The sequence below is a fragment of the Oryctolagus cuniculus genome, chromosome X, assembly GCF_964237555.1.
Source record: "Oryctolagus cuniculus chromosome X, mOryCun1.1, whole genome shotgun sequence".
Taxonomy (NCBI): Eukaryota; Metazoa; Chordata; class Mammalia; order Lagomorpha; family Leporidae; genus Oryctolagus; species Oryctolagus cuniculus.
Window position 1 is genome coordinate 98192991 of NC_091453.1, and position 14698 is coordinate 98207688.

At 41.4% G+C, this 14698-nt stretch overlaps 1 protein-coding gene across 3 annotated transcripts in view; it reads right to left on the reverse strand.

The window, feature by feature from the left end:
* LAMP2 (lysosomal associated membrane protein 2) overlaps positions 1–12950 on the reverse strand; it is a 42064-nt gene extending 29114 nt beyond the window's left edge. For all 3 annotated transcript variants that reach the window (XM_008273154.4, XM_008273156.3, XM_008273155.4), the window contains exon 1: positions 12656–12950. In XM_008273154.4, the coding sequence (XP_008271376.1) occupies positions 12656–12854 (199 nt within the window). In that variant the 5' untranslated portion in view covers positions 12855–12950. The remainder of the gene's footprint in view (positions 1–12655) is intronic.
* Between the last annotated feature and the right edge of the window lie 1748 nt (positions 12951–14698).

The following is a 14698-nucleotide window of genomic DNA, read 5'->3' on the forward strand; positions in this document are numbered from 1 at the left end:
CAAGGGGTACCCCTCATGGTGTTTAGAACTTAAACTTTTTCACATCAATTGCAGATTTGCTTTTTATACAACATATTCTTCTTGTATTCAAACATTCAAAGCTTACAAACAACTAAGAAAAGCCCCACATACATTAAATCATTTTCTTTCCATGCATACTACAGGAAATGGAGAAAACCACGTAAAATAGTAATGAAATCAATGTGTCCCAAACTGACAGAACTGAAGCTTTATGAAGCAGAAAGCAGAGGTTGTTGTTCAGATTTATCACCTGACATCAAATTCAAGACTATCTGGTGGCCCATAAACAAAAAGAGGAAGACCCTGAGAGTTCCAGCACACCGTCCATTCTCTTCACAGCCTTCCTATCTAGGAAAGCCATACTTGCCATTCCTAGTCTCATCACTAACTGCACAGGGATCACTTTCATCCAAATATCTATCACCTCAAAGTCAACAACTCCAAAACTAGGATTCATTTGCTGCCACCAAACCAGTTCCCTCCTCAGTCTCTTTAGTACTAAATGAAAGACAGGACAGTCACTCAGACTCAAAAGTTTTGGAAAGTGTTTCAACTTTGTGAAATCCTATTGATTGTTTCTTTTCTAATTTTCTCTTAAATCCAATCTTTGCCTTTGATTTCTATTCCCAATCTACCATCCTGCCTTTAAATTATTACACAAGCCTCCTAGCTGTGCCTAGAAGTACTCTCACATTAATAATAGTCCTTAAATACGACTTCCTTTCAGGACACTTTTTTTTCCCAAAGAAATCTTTTATTTAAAGAGTACAAATTGGGGCTGCAGTGAGTTGACGCCCTGGCCTGAAGCGCTGGCATCCCATATAGGCCCCGGTTTGAGACCCGGCTGCTCCACTTCCAATCCAGCTCTCTGCTATGGCCTGGGAAAGCAGTAGAAGATGGCCCAAGAACCCACATGGGAGACCTGGAAGAAGCTCCTGGCTCCTGGCTTCGGATCGGCACAGCTCCGGCCGTTGTGGCCAGTTGGGGAGTGAAACATTGGATGGAAGACCTCTCTCTCTCTGCCTCTCCTCTCTCTGCGTAACTCTGACTTTCAAATAAATAAATATTTTAAAAAAATAAAGAGTACAAATTTCATAAGTACAACTTTAGGAATACAGTGATTCTTCCCACTATACTCGCCCTCTCACCCCCAACTCCCACACCACCTCCTCCTCCCTCTGCCATTCCCAGTCCATTCTCCACTAAGATTCATTTTCAATTAACTTTATACAAGAAGACCAACTCTATACTAAGTAAAGATTTCAAAAATTTGCACACACACACACAAACTGTTTGAGAGCAAGTTTTATAGTTAATTCTCATAGTACAACTCACTGAAGGCAGAGGTCTTGCTTGGGAAGTAAGTGCACAGTGACTTCTGTTGTTAATTTAACAATTAACACTCTTATGTATGACGTCAGTGATCACCCGAGGCTCTTGACATGAGTTGCCAAGGCAATGGAAGCCTTTTGAATCCACAATCTCTGTCAGTATTTAGACAAGGCCATAAGCAAAGTGGAAATTCTCTCCTCTCTTCAGAGAAAAGTACATCCTTCTTTGATGGCCACTTCTTTGCACTGGGGTCTCACTTACAGAGATCCTTCATGTAGGACATTTTTTTTTGCCACAGTGTCTTGGCTTTCCATGCCAGAAATGCTCCTGTGGGCTTTTCAGCCAGACCAGGGTGCCTTAAGGGCTGATTCTGAGGTCAGGACACTTTCCTGTTTAAAAACGTTTATTGGCTCCAATATTCCCATATTAAATTTAAATTCCTCTGCCTGTCTTTCAAAGTAATCCTTAATCTTGTCCCACCCTATTCCTTCAACTTCTCTCAAACCATTTTTCCCAGAACACACCCTTTAATCCAGTTAAACTTGTTTCCAACAAACCCAAATGTCATACTCTGTTCAACCTCTATCCCTAGGCTTCTACTGTTCTTAATTTTTAAGATTTTATTTATTGGGGCAAGCGCTGTGGCACAGCAGGTTAACGCCCTGGCCTGAGGCACCAGCATCCCATATGGGCACCAGTTCGAGACCTGCCTGCTCTACTTCCGATCCAGCTCTCTGCTATGGCCTGGGAAAACAGTGGAAGATGGCCCAAGTCCTTGGGCTCCTGCACCCACGTGGGAGACCCAGAAGAAACTCTTGGTTTCCGGCTTCAGATCAGCACAGCTCCAGCTGTTGTGGCCATTGCCTCTCCTCTCTCTGTGTAACTCTGACTTTCAAATAAATCTTTTTAAAGAAAATATTTTATTTATTTATTTGAGAGGCAGAGTTACAGTAAGAGAGAGGGAAAACAGAGAGAAAGGTCTTCCACCCACTGGTTCACTCCCCAAATGGCTACAATAGCCAGAGTTGGGCCGATCTGAAGCCAGGAGCCAGGAGCTACAGCTGGGTCTCCCATGCAGGTGCAGGGGGCACTTGGGCCATCTTCCACTGCTCTCCCAGGCCATAAGCAGAGAGCTAGATCGGAAGAGGAGCAGCCAAAACACAAACCGGTGCCCATATGGGTTGCTTACATGGCACGCATAATCTTAGCCTACTATGCCACAGCACTGGCCCCGCTTCTACTGTTCTTAACATCTGAAAATTGACTTTCTTCTATTGACCTAAATATTCACCTCAAGAAGGATTTCTGGGGCCAGTGTTGTGGTGTAGTGGGCTAAGACTCTGCCAGCATCCCATATGGGCGCTGATTAGTGTCCTGGCTGCTTCTATTCAATCCAGCTCTCTGCTAATGGCCTGGGAAAGCAGTGGAAGATGGCCCAAGTACTTGGGCCCCTGCACCTACATGAGAATCAGGGAAGAAGCACCTGGCTCCTGGCTTCAGATCAGCTCAGCTCTGGCTGTTGCAGCCATTTGGGGAGTGAACTAGCAGTCTGAAGACCTTTTTCTCTCTCTCCCTCTCTGTGTCTGTAACTCTCTCTCAAAAAATAAATAAATAAATAATCTTTTTTAAAAGTAGGATTTCCTTCTCTTTTTGGCTGCTCCAAACCTGAAATATGGTCCCCTTGGTTAGACTATCTGGCAGATATCACTGCCCATTATAAAAGTTGGAAACACTGGATACTCCCTTTCCTAGGATGTCATGCAGCAAGAAGGAACACTTGTGCTAGGCTCTGCCTAACAAAAGTATCCATCCCAGACTTTAAATGCAAGGGCTTCCAATGGATCCAGGACTGGAACAACCACATTGGATGGAGGGGGGAAGTAGCTGCAGGAGATGGAGCACCCAGGCTGCAGGTTCAACAGAGCTGATGGTAGTGCAATTCAGTGGTATGATTTTGGGGGTATATAACCAGAAGGACCAGTCATTCTGAGCTATTTAATATATATTTTTATACAGCAAATTTTTATTGATATATAACATACATGGGAAAAGTACACAGAATAACATGTAAAGGAAAAAGTGCACATAACTAAATATACAGCTCAAAGAATTTCCACAAACTTAACCCATTGGTGTTATGAAACAACATTACAAATACTTCCAAAGTCCCCCTTGTTTCCCCTTTCAGCTATTATTCCCCTAGAAAAGGTAACCACTATCAAAGAGAGAGAGAGAAAGAGATCAGTTATCCACTGGTTCACTCCCCAAATACCTGAAATAGCCAGTGCTGGACCAGGCCAGGCCAGGCCAAAGCCAGAATCCAGGAAGTCCATTCTGGTCTCCCACGTGGGTGCCAGGGGCCCAAGTTTTTATTTGTTAAAGTTCATTATCCTGACTTCTAACAGTATAGATTAGTTTTACTTATTTTTCAACTTGATACAAATGGAATCATTCACTATGCTGTTTTCACATCTAGTTGCTTTCATTAAACATTACGTTAGTGAGATTCACCCATGTTGTACATAATTGTATTTTATTCATTCTCACTGCTTTACTTCTACAGCTTTCTATTATTGGGTGAATACTACGCTACCTACCTATGTTACTGTTGATGGGCATTTGGATCATTTCCAATTTGGTTCTATTACAAAGGCTGCTATAAACAGTTTTACATATTATATTATCACCACATGTGAGTGTGGGTTTGTTGGATATATATCTAGAAATAAAACTGTGGCATCAAAGGGTATACAATATGTCCTGATATATTCATCATAAATTCTTTCTCTATCTAAAATCAGTAAGATTTTATTTCTCTTGCTTGCAGTTAAGAAGCTGGACTGATATGCTATCCATTTTTCTGCAGCAATTTTGTCCCCAAAGCTTTCCCTAAGTATAAAAGTCCTCAAGGAGTAGGTACAATGCGCAGCCCCACATTTCAGTATTATTTCATACTATCCTGAATTACTCAGTTAATTTATGCCAGTAAATTCTGTCTCCTCCGTACCATCATAAGCTCCCAAATAGCTTTCAACTGTCACTTCACAACAAACTGGTATGCCATCGGAAATTACAGTATACAGCAAGTAGTTTGTTACTAAAAAAAAAAAAAGTCTGTGAATGAATGATATGTATTGATGCATTCAAGATTCCCTTTTGATAATGTGTCTCTCACTCATTTAAATTCCAATATGTTTTCTTAATCATATAATCTTATCTACACCACAACCCCCTAGGAGTGTGCCTTTTATATGAATGTCATCCATCATTGGTGCTATGGTAGAGGAGACCATGTATATTACTTTTCCTCTATTGGCTATCATTTCTAGTAGTGCTTGTTGAATACATATGAGATTTTCAATAAATACTGCAATAAGAATATGATTACAGGAATGCTAGGCCTCTAAATTTGCCAAATCATGAACCTATCAGTCTTCTGCATAGTCCCTCAAACTCTGTATCAGTGTTCTCAATAAATTTTCAAATGGAATTCAAGCTAGGAAGAATACTTTTCCCATAATGTAAGTTTATAGTTTAAATATTTACACTTTGATAAAAAGTCTCTAGCAAGCAATTTCCATCTTTATTGCTACGTTTGATTTTAGAGTTCTCAAGCCATTTTTGTTAAAAGGCTTTATGACATGAAAAAGCCATAGCTGAATATATCCTAGAGTATATAATTATAGAGTTGAGTTATTCTCCAAAGAAGAAAAGGGCATGCCTCAAAGTCAACTTTCTCCAATTCAAATATCCTCTCAATCCTGCTTCCAAAAAGGTCATTTCTAAGTTCTTTCAGAATTCGACTTTATTTGTACAAGATGAGATACTACAAAAAGTGGCTAGGTTTTTACAAGTCTGTTTGATCCAAAACATAACTGAAAAATATTCATCTGCAAACAAAACTGGAGATGGGAGAAGAACATAACACCAGCGATAAAACCAAGCCCATAAAAAACAGTGACCTAAGAAGTAATATAATGAGGTAATTAAGAACCCTCTTCTCTATGGTTGAAGAGCTAGAATTCAAATCAAGCATTCCAACTTACTAGCTGTGAGACTTTTGGCAAGTTACTCTTGCTGTGAATCGTAGTGTGTATTCTCTGAAAGGTTCTTTGAAAGCCTATAACTCATCAGACCTAAGAGAACTATACCATGCAAGTTAGAGACTCCAGTTTACAAGTTTCCTTTCTGGTAAACTCAGCACCTTGGGATCCTTCACAACTTTTAGGTTTATGTTTACTTTCACCATATTTAACTTATGCACTTTTGTCCTCAAACTCATCAACTCAGAATGATGTTTATGAGCCAGTGTTAAGGCACAGTCAGTTAAAAAATGGCTTGTGATACTAGCATCCCATACTGGAATGCCAGTTCAACCCTGGCTGCTCTGTTTCCAATCCAATCCACTGCTAATATATCTGGAAATGTAGCAAAGGGTGATCCAAGTGCTTGGGCCCCTGCACCCATATGTGAGGCTCGGAGCTTCTGCTCCTAACTTCAGCCTGGCCCAGCCCTGTCTGTTGTAGTCATTTGGGGAGTGAACCAGTGGATCGAAGCTCTCTATCATTCTCCCCCACTCTCTTTGATGTTCTGCCTTTCAAATAAATAAGTAAGAATGGTATCGAACAAAAGATCTTTTTTTAAAAATATTGGGAGGGACTGGTGTTGCAGCTTAGCAGGTAAAATGACCACTTGCAATGCCAGCATCTCATATAGGCACTGGTTTGAGTCCTAGCTGCTCCACTTCTGATCCAGCTCTCTGCTAATGTGCCTGAGATTTCAGCAAAGACGGCCCAGGTACTTGGGCCCCTGTACCCACATGGGAGACCTGGATGAAGCTCCTGACTCCTGGCTCCTGGATTCAGCATGACCTAGCCCCAGTCACTGTGGACATCTGGGGAGTGGACCAGCCAATGGAAGATCTCTCGCTATAACTCAAATAAATAAATAAATATTTTTTTAAAAAAAATTTGAGAGGCAGATAGAGAGCTCTCCCCAAATACATACAATGGCCAGACCCCAGGCTAGGCTGAGGCTAAAGTTAGGAACCAAAGCTAGGTGGTGAAGCCAGGAGCCAGGAACCCAATCTAGGTCTCCTGCATAAGAAGCAGGGACCTAACTATTTGAGCCATCACTGCTGCTTCCTAGAGCCTGCATTAACAAGAAGCTAGAGTCAGGAGCCAGAGCTGGAAATCAAACACAGGCACTCTGATGTGGGACATGGGCATCTTAACCATTAGGCAAAATATTTGCCTCCAAAAAGTTCTTTTTTCCAAAGATTTATTTACTCAAAAAGCAGCATGCCACACCCGTGTGTGAACACACATGCGCACACACACACACACACACACACACAGAGAGAGAGAGAAATCCATTTTCCATCCACTGGTTCAATCCCCAAATGCCCACCACAGCCAGGGCTGGGCCAGGTTAAGCCAGAAGCCAGGAACTCTATCCGGTCTCCCACATGGATGGCAGGGACTGAAACACATCACCTGCTGCTTTCCTAGGCACATTAGCAGAAAGCTGAATGGGAAGCAGAGTAGCTGGGACTTAAAGCAGCATTTCAATATGGGATGCTGGCATAGACAGCAACAACTTAATCTACTGTACAATGCCAGCTCCCAAAAAGTCTGTTTAAAAACCAGGACACAGAGGCTGGTATTATGGCATGGCAGGTAAAGTCACTGCCTGCGATGCCAGCATCCCACCCATATGGGCACCGATTCAAGTCCCGGCTGTTTCAGTTTCAATCCAGCTCTCTGCTAATGGCCTGAGAAAAGTAGTGGAAGATGGCCCAAGTACTTGGGCCCCTGCCACCCAAGTGGGAGAACTGGATGAAGCTCCTGGCTCCTGGCTTCAGCCTGGACAAGTCCAGATATTATAGCCATCTGGGGAGTGAATCAGCAGATGGAAGATCTCTCTCTCTCTCTGGAGCTCTCTCTCTCTGGAGCTCTCAATCTGTAACTCTGACCTTCAAATAAATAAATAAATTTTAAAAAAGATAAAAGAAAAACAGGACACAGATGCATGCAATACCTATTTATTCTTTCTTTTCTATTCAGAGTGATAGTCTTCCCCCTGGTTTAAGTCAGATTAACTTTCCTAATTTACAATTCTCAATACAGGTACACTCACTGCATTCAGCTGCTTACACTCTTACTTTTTGGCAAGACTCTTAGAAAGTTGGGGGGGGTGGCATTTGGTGCAACAGTTCAAATCCTGCTTGGGACATCTGTATTCCATATCAAAGTGCCTAGGCTTGATCCAGCTGTACTCCAAGTTCTAGCCTCCTGCTCATGTGTACCCTGGAACTCAAGTTCTTGGATTCCTGCCACCACATGGGAGACCTAGGTTGATTTCCCAGTTCCTGGCTTTGGCCTGGCCCAATCCCAGCTGTTACAGGTATCTGGGGAGTGAACCAGCAGATGGGGGTTTGTCTATCTCTTTTTACCTTTCAAATAAATAAATAAAAATTTAAAAAGAGAGGTTGGCATTGTGGAGTAGTGGGTAAAGCCACTGGCTGCAGCACGGCATCCCATATAGGTGCCAGTTCGAATCCCAGCTGCTCTATTTCCGATCCATCTCCAAGCTAGTGTGCCTGGGAAATCAGTGGAAGACAGTCCAAGTCCTTAGGCCCCTGCACCCACTTGGGAGACCCAGATAAAGCTCCTGGCTCCTGGCTTCGTTGTGGCGCAACCTTGACCATTGTGGCCATTTGGGGAGTGAACCAGCAGATGGAAGAGTTCTCTCTCTCTCTATGCCTCTGCTTCTCCTTCTCTGTAACTCTTCAAATAAATAAATAAATCTTTTAAAAATTTAAAAAGACAAGACATCAATATTTTTAAAAATTAATTAATTAATGTTCTAATTAATACAATTTTAAGCTATGAATGTTGGATATATGAAAAGGAACATTAAAAATTAATTAAAATATTATTTTAAGCTACAAAATGACTTCTTTTTTTAAGGTCAGAGAGTGGGTAAGGAAACAAGATTCAACACTTTTCAACTAATGGGAAGTGCTTATTGCTGAGTGGTGTCTGGCTGACCTCCAGCATTCTTTTGAAATGCACAGCAGGATACCAACAAGTACTAATAAAGTACACTTTTGGATCTGAAGGGATCTCTGATGACTTACAGGAGAGAACAGCCTTCCTGCACCAAAGGTCACTTAAGTGACAAAGTCCACCCAAGGATATTGGAGAAGAAAGCTGTATTCATGGGAAACATCTGAATATCAGAATCCTATCAGATGAGATAACCTATGACTAATAGAATGATGATAAGCCTATCTTCAAGTCTCTCTATTATAGCTAGTCATTTTGATAGAACGTTGTCATCGATTAAACTAAATGTGGTAAGGCTACAGACAAATTTCAGTGTTTACTTTCTCTTTCAGATGGTCTCCAAAAGGACAGATTGGTTCTCTATGCAAACCTAACTCTCCTTCTTACCAAGGACTTTCAGGCACTCTATATTAACTTTCACAGCTATCAAGGTAGAGCTGTATAAGTACAGATGACTAGCAGTATTGTATGGGATTATACTTTAGTAAATTGGCATCTAATTACCTGTAATGTTTAACACTAATCTTAAAGTTCTCAATGCACATCACAAAAGAACTTTCTACAAAACATCATTTAAAGTTCACAGAAGAAAAACAGACACCAAGATAGTTTAGTTCATCATCATATCCTTATTGCCCATTAATGTGCACTCCTAACAAAATTTTGCTGCAGGTTAGTCATGTACCAGGCCTTATGCTAGATAGGCAATGGAAAATAATAGTACTTAAGATAATATCATTTCTCTCTCTGTCTCTCTCTCTCACTGTCCACTCTGCCTGTCAAAAAAAAAAAAAAAACAAAAACAAACAAACAAAAAAAAAAAACAAAAAATAAAAAAGATAATATCACAAGGAAGACTTGACTAGAACTGGGAGGAAAAAGAGTAGGAAATATGCTAATGTAATAACCTAAGAGTTTAGGAAAGATAAGACTTATTACTCCTGCCCCAAATGTTACCCAACAATGAAAGGCCCTCTGCCCAAATACTACAAAGACAGGTCATCCTGATTACCTATCCCTATCATCTGCTCATTCTCCTTCCTCATTACCTGCTTCATTTTTTCACAGTATTTATCACTACATGAAATTACATTATTTACTTGTTAGGCTTTCTTCTCCTCCTAAAATATAAGCTTCATGACTGCAGCGACTTCATGTGTCTTATCGATTACTCTTTCCCTTTCACCTGATACAGCAGCTGGGATAAAACAGACATTCAATGAACATTTGCAGGAGGGAGGGAATCCTGCCAGTGAAGTATATACAAAAGGTATTTATATCAGGTTTTTCCCACCCAGAAGAGCCTCAATGCTTAAAAAATATACCTCAAACCTAAAACAAAACAAATAAGTCAAACTAGTTGTAAGAATCAATAACCACAGAAGTCTGAAATCTATGATTTCACAAAATGAACATAATTAGGCAACGATGCTAGGAAAGTACTTTCAACTACTACCCTTTTTATAATGTCTTTAAATCACAGACTTTTTTCAGAAATGTCTCCAGTTATAGTTCATTCAAATAAGTATCAGCATAACTTAATCTCTGTGAAAAAGATCACCATGTAGACTTTAAGAATTATTTCTTATATTTGCTATAAAGCAACCACTTTTTAAAGGGTAACAGTGGAGCTGGGATGGTTATAAAGAGAAACTGGCACAGCTACAGCCCTAATGTTAGTGAAACCATAAATTCAGGATAGTTCTTCCTTTACTAGTAGCCTCTACAACACGCAGGCACAGTACTAGGTACATGGTACATACCTTACAAATATTTACTGAGTTTTCAAAAATCTATACTTGGTATCTATTTTTATAAAGAAAGGTTATATGCAAAGCCCACCAAGCAACTACAAACCTGCTAAATTCTTAGGAAAAAAAACCACATGGGAAGACTTAGTTCACACTGCACCTAGAACTGTTCAAAGAAGCAGCTATATAGAAAGGTTGTTCTAATTGCATCCCGGAACCTGTTAAATATCAGATTTAGGTATATTATTAATTTTTACTCCTCCAAATTCTGTTCTAAACTTGGAGACTGGGGGCATAAATCTTGGAAATCTTTCAGGAGGTGAATTTGGTTAGCCCCAATTAATAAACGGCAAACTAGCAGATGAACTGATGCGTTCTTTCCTGAGCTTCTTTTTTATCTATTTATTTCTGCAATGAGCAAACACTGATTTCATTTTAAAAAAAAGCTTTCATTAAAAAACAAAAAAATGGCATAAAAGGCAACAAGTAGGGCAACTATTATTTTTTCACTTTCTCTAAACAATAACTGTGTTGTATTTGTGCAGATTCAATTGGCAAAGAACTCCTGATTAACAGATGCCTTGGTCAGATGTGTTCCAGTCACTGATAAGGTGCTTTCTATTGTAAACAAGACTGTCTTAGGGTCAGTCAGCCATCAGCAAATGCTTCACAGTACAGTTAAGACTTTGAATTAAGTATTTAAGCAAAGCCTCATGGCCCCCTTTCAGAAGTGCTGTACAAGGGTTTTCTACACTCCAAGGACAGCTGGATAGATCAGGGACTTGCAAACATTTTGGTGTCAGGATCCCTTTATTCTATTATCCACAGAGGACCTCACACAGCTTTGGCTTATCTGAGTTGTATCTATCAGTATTTACCATATCAGAAATTAAGATTAAGAAATTAACAAAACACATGAACACCAGAGGCATCAGAGTGGTGATGTCATCGCACACTATTTAGCCTCCAGAAAACTCCACTGTACACTGGTGAGAGGACAAGAAAAGGACAAATATCTTAGTAGTATTCTGAAAAGTTCTGAATTGGCAAACCCCTGAAAAGGCCCTTGCAAATCACTGGACTAGATAACTCAGGCATTATTAGCATTTGAGGCAGTTAATTCTTTGTTGAGAGGGGCTAGCATGTGCTTGGTAGGAATGTTGACTAGCATCCTGGGCCTCTACTCACTACATGCCACTATCACCCAGCTGTGACAACCAAATATGTTTCCAGATATTCCCAAATGTCCTCTTCTTGAGAACGCACTGTTCTATGATGTTCATTTTATTCTACTAAAATGCGAATGACAATATGCATATTTCTACTGCCTTCTCAGGTCCCAAATATGTCTGTGTCCTCCCCTCTCTGGTCTGTTTCTTCTGCTCTTTTATTAAGTCACAAAGAGCAAGAGCCTGTGGGTAGCAATAAGCACAGGATGAATCAGGTCAGGAAGAGACACAATGGTCAAAGTTCATCTTTATACATTAAAGCCGTCAGGAACCCGCAGCCTACCCTGGCAGAGCACAATCAGCTACACTTCCATTTTGGGACCCGGTAAGAACTCACTAATTGCGAACTTACCCACCTTCCCCTTCTAAAAACGAGGTAACAGGCCAGTTGTGCCATAAGGAAGAAGAAAACCAGTCCCCCAAATCTCACATCTGGAAGGCCCTCCCACCTAAAACATTCGGGATTTTTTTTTTTTTTTTTGGCTGCGGGTGTGGGTGTCAGGGTCTGGCTGGGAGAAAGTAGCAAAATCGATAAACACCGACATCCTTAACCCCTCCACAATGGATATTCATTCCTCACCAAAGTCCCCATTGGTTTCCAAAGGTTGTGTCTTGAAAATTGCCTCAGCCAGTTTAGGTTCCTTCACTCTGAAAACTTCGACTGCCAAACTCAAATTCAGCATCATTCCTCACCTCTTGAATCACCCTTTCTCCATAAATTTCCACTTACAAACCCCACAACCCTGTCCCTGCCCCTAAGGCTCTCCTATCTGCTCCCAGCCCCCATTCTTCCCCCAAGTTATTCCATACAGGCAGTCTCTTTCCCTACCAATTTTCCTTCTCACTCCATAGTTTTTCCATCAACTTCCAAACTCTTGCCTGATCCAGGGAAATCGGGACTCTCCTAATTACCTCTGCCGCCCCCAAAATCTTCTTTAGGGTCTTCCCCAAGTCACTCTTTATGCGACCTCTGCTACGCTTCACGCTTCCTGCTGACTCCCTCGGCGTCCACCCTTCCCCGCCCCCGCCCCGTACTTGCCCCTTCTTACTCTCCCCGTGGCTTCTTCCCTGCCATCTCTTGATCAGGCCTTCTCTAGGTCACTGCTCACTTCCGCGGGACAACAACCCCAGCCCAGTGTCAGCTGCGGAGCCTCTCAACCGCCTTCTCCCGGACCAGTCTTTCAGGTTGTGGCCTTTGAACCAGCGCCCCGGGCCCAGGCTGAACACTAATCAGGAGGGCCCAACAACTCACCCAGTCCCAGGCAGAGCAGAACGAGTCCCGAGCACTGAACCAAGAAAATACAGGAGCGCACCATGATTTCAGAGGGCAGGAGGCGGCAGCAGCGGCAACAGAAAGGAAGAGACTCGCTACAGCTGCGGCAAGAGCACCACCGACCACTGACCACAGCGCAGCAAAAGCCAGGAGTCGCCGCCGCTTCAGCGCGAGTCATAAGACCAGGGGCGGGGTTCTTTCTTGTTTTCAGCCAATCCCCGCGCTTGAAAAAAGCGAAAGGGATAGTGATGTAGGGGCCGGTGGGCGGGGCGACCACGCCCTGGCTTTTTGGTTCACAACCATTTCTACGCTACTAAGAGAGATGCGTGGACGGCATTTTCTCAGGCTAAGGAAAGAGAGTGAACTTTTGAGGGCTGCAGACAGTAGATTATTTCTGTTCTGACTCCTTGAAGAAGAAAATAACTGCTGTCAAAAAACTGTTCCTACATATCTCAACATAACATATAAAAATAATAAATTATTCTCGAAACGCTGTTGTTACCAATGCAATTCACGCTATTAGATAGGACCAGAGAGCTAGAGGGTGATCAGATAGCTTGGGGGTAATGTGAAATCACTGACCATCAGAGCAGGACATGGTCTTGAAGTTCGCCTAGTTACAACAACACCCTGTTTCTCAGATTGGGACACTGAGCTCAAAAACAGGAAGTATCTTTACTAAATACAGGAAGAAAAAAATGAGAAAAATAAAACAAGGATAAAGATGAAAACATAACTATCATCCAGGTTCCCACTGTGCGAAGAGAACCACTGTTAACATTATAGTAGGGGCCTTCAAAAAGCTCATGGAAAATGCACAGGTTCAGGTTTGCCAAGGTGCAGCATGCCACTCCACCACCTGACCATAGCTGGTTCTCCTCTCCACTGCTCCGTTTCCAATGAAACTCCCTGCTACTGTGCCAGGGAAGGCAGAGGAAAATGATTTGAGTGCTTGGGCCTCTGCCATTCATGTGGGAGACCCAGATGAACTCTTAACTCCTGGCTTCAGTCTAGCCCACCCCAGCTGTTGTGGGCACTTAGAGAGTGAACCAGCAAATGGAAGACTTCTCTCTCTGTGTCATTCTGCCTTTCAAATAAATAAAATGAATTTTTTTAAAAAGTGCACATGATCTTTTAATTCAAGCTCCCCCTTCATTCATATGTGTGTGTGCATTCTTTATATATTTGTTTCTAAATTACACATACACAAGCACACACACACACACACACACATATCCTTTCAGATGTCTTTCCTATGCTTATACAAATATACTTTAATGAGTTCATACTAAACTGGTACTTGACAGATGAACAGACAAAACCTAAAATATTCAATAGATAGAAGCACTCAAACCCCACAAAAATCCCGAGTTGGAATGAAGCATTGATTGTCAAATATCAATTTCCAAAGAATCATCTGGGGATTTTAAAAACATATTCCTGAAACTCATTCTCCAAAAATTCTGAAAGGGTAAATCTGTGGCAATCCCACAAATCTGTTATTTTTGTAAACAAATATTCCAAGTGATTCTGGTGCTGGAGTCCATGGATCAAACTTTGAGAAACACTAACATAGAACTTCAGAATCATTTAGTGCAGGATATCTTAATCTTTTATGAATGACCTTTGAGGGTGGAGAAAGTGTTATGAATCCTCAGTAATTACATGAAATATTTATATATGTGTATTTTCCTGGGGAAGTTTATAGTTTTCACTAGTTATGAAATGGAACCTCTGAGTCCCCACTCTACTCCCCTTGCCAACTCAAATATTAAGAACCACTGGTCTGTCCTCACTATCATTTGCTTTAATCTGATTAATTCCTGAAAGTGAGAACACGTGTTGATGAATGTCTTCTATAATAGGTGAAACAAGTCATGAGTGATGTACCCAACACAGGATTAATATACACTACAGTATTAGTCACTGCAATAGTAAAATGTAATTTGACTGCCCCACCATCAAGAATAGGCAGGAGATGTATCCTGGGTATAGTGGTTTTCAGAGAAACCACGATTGAGT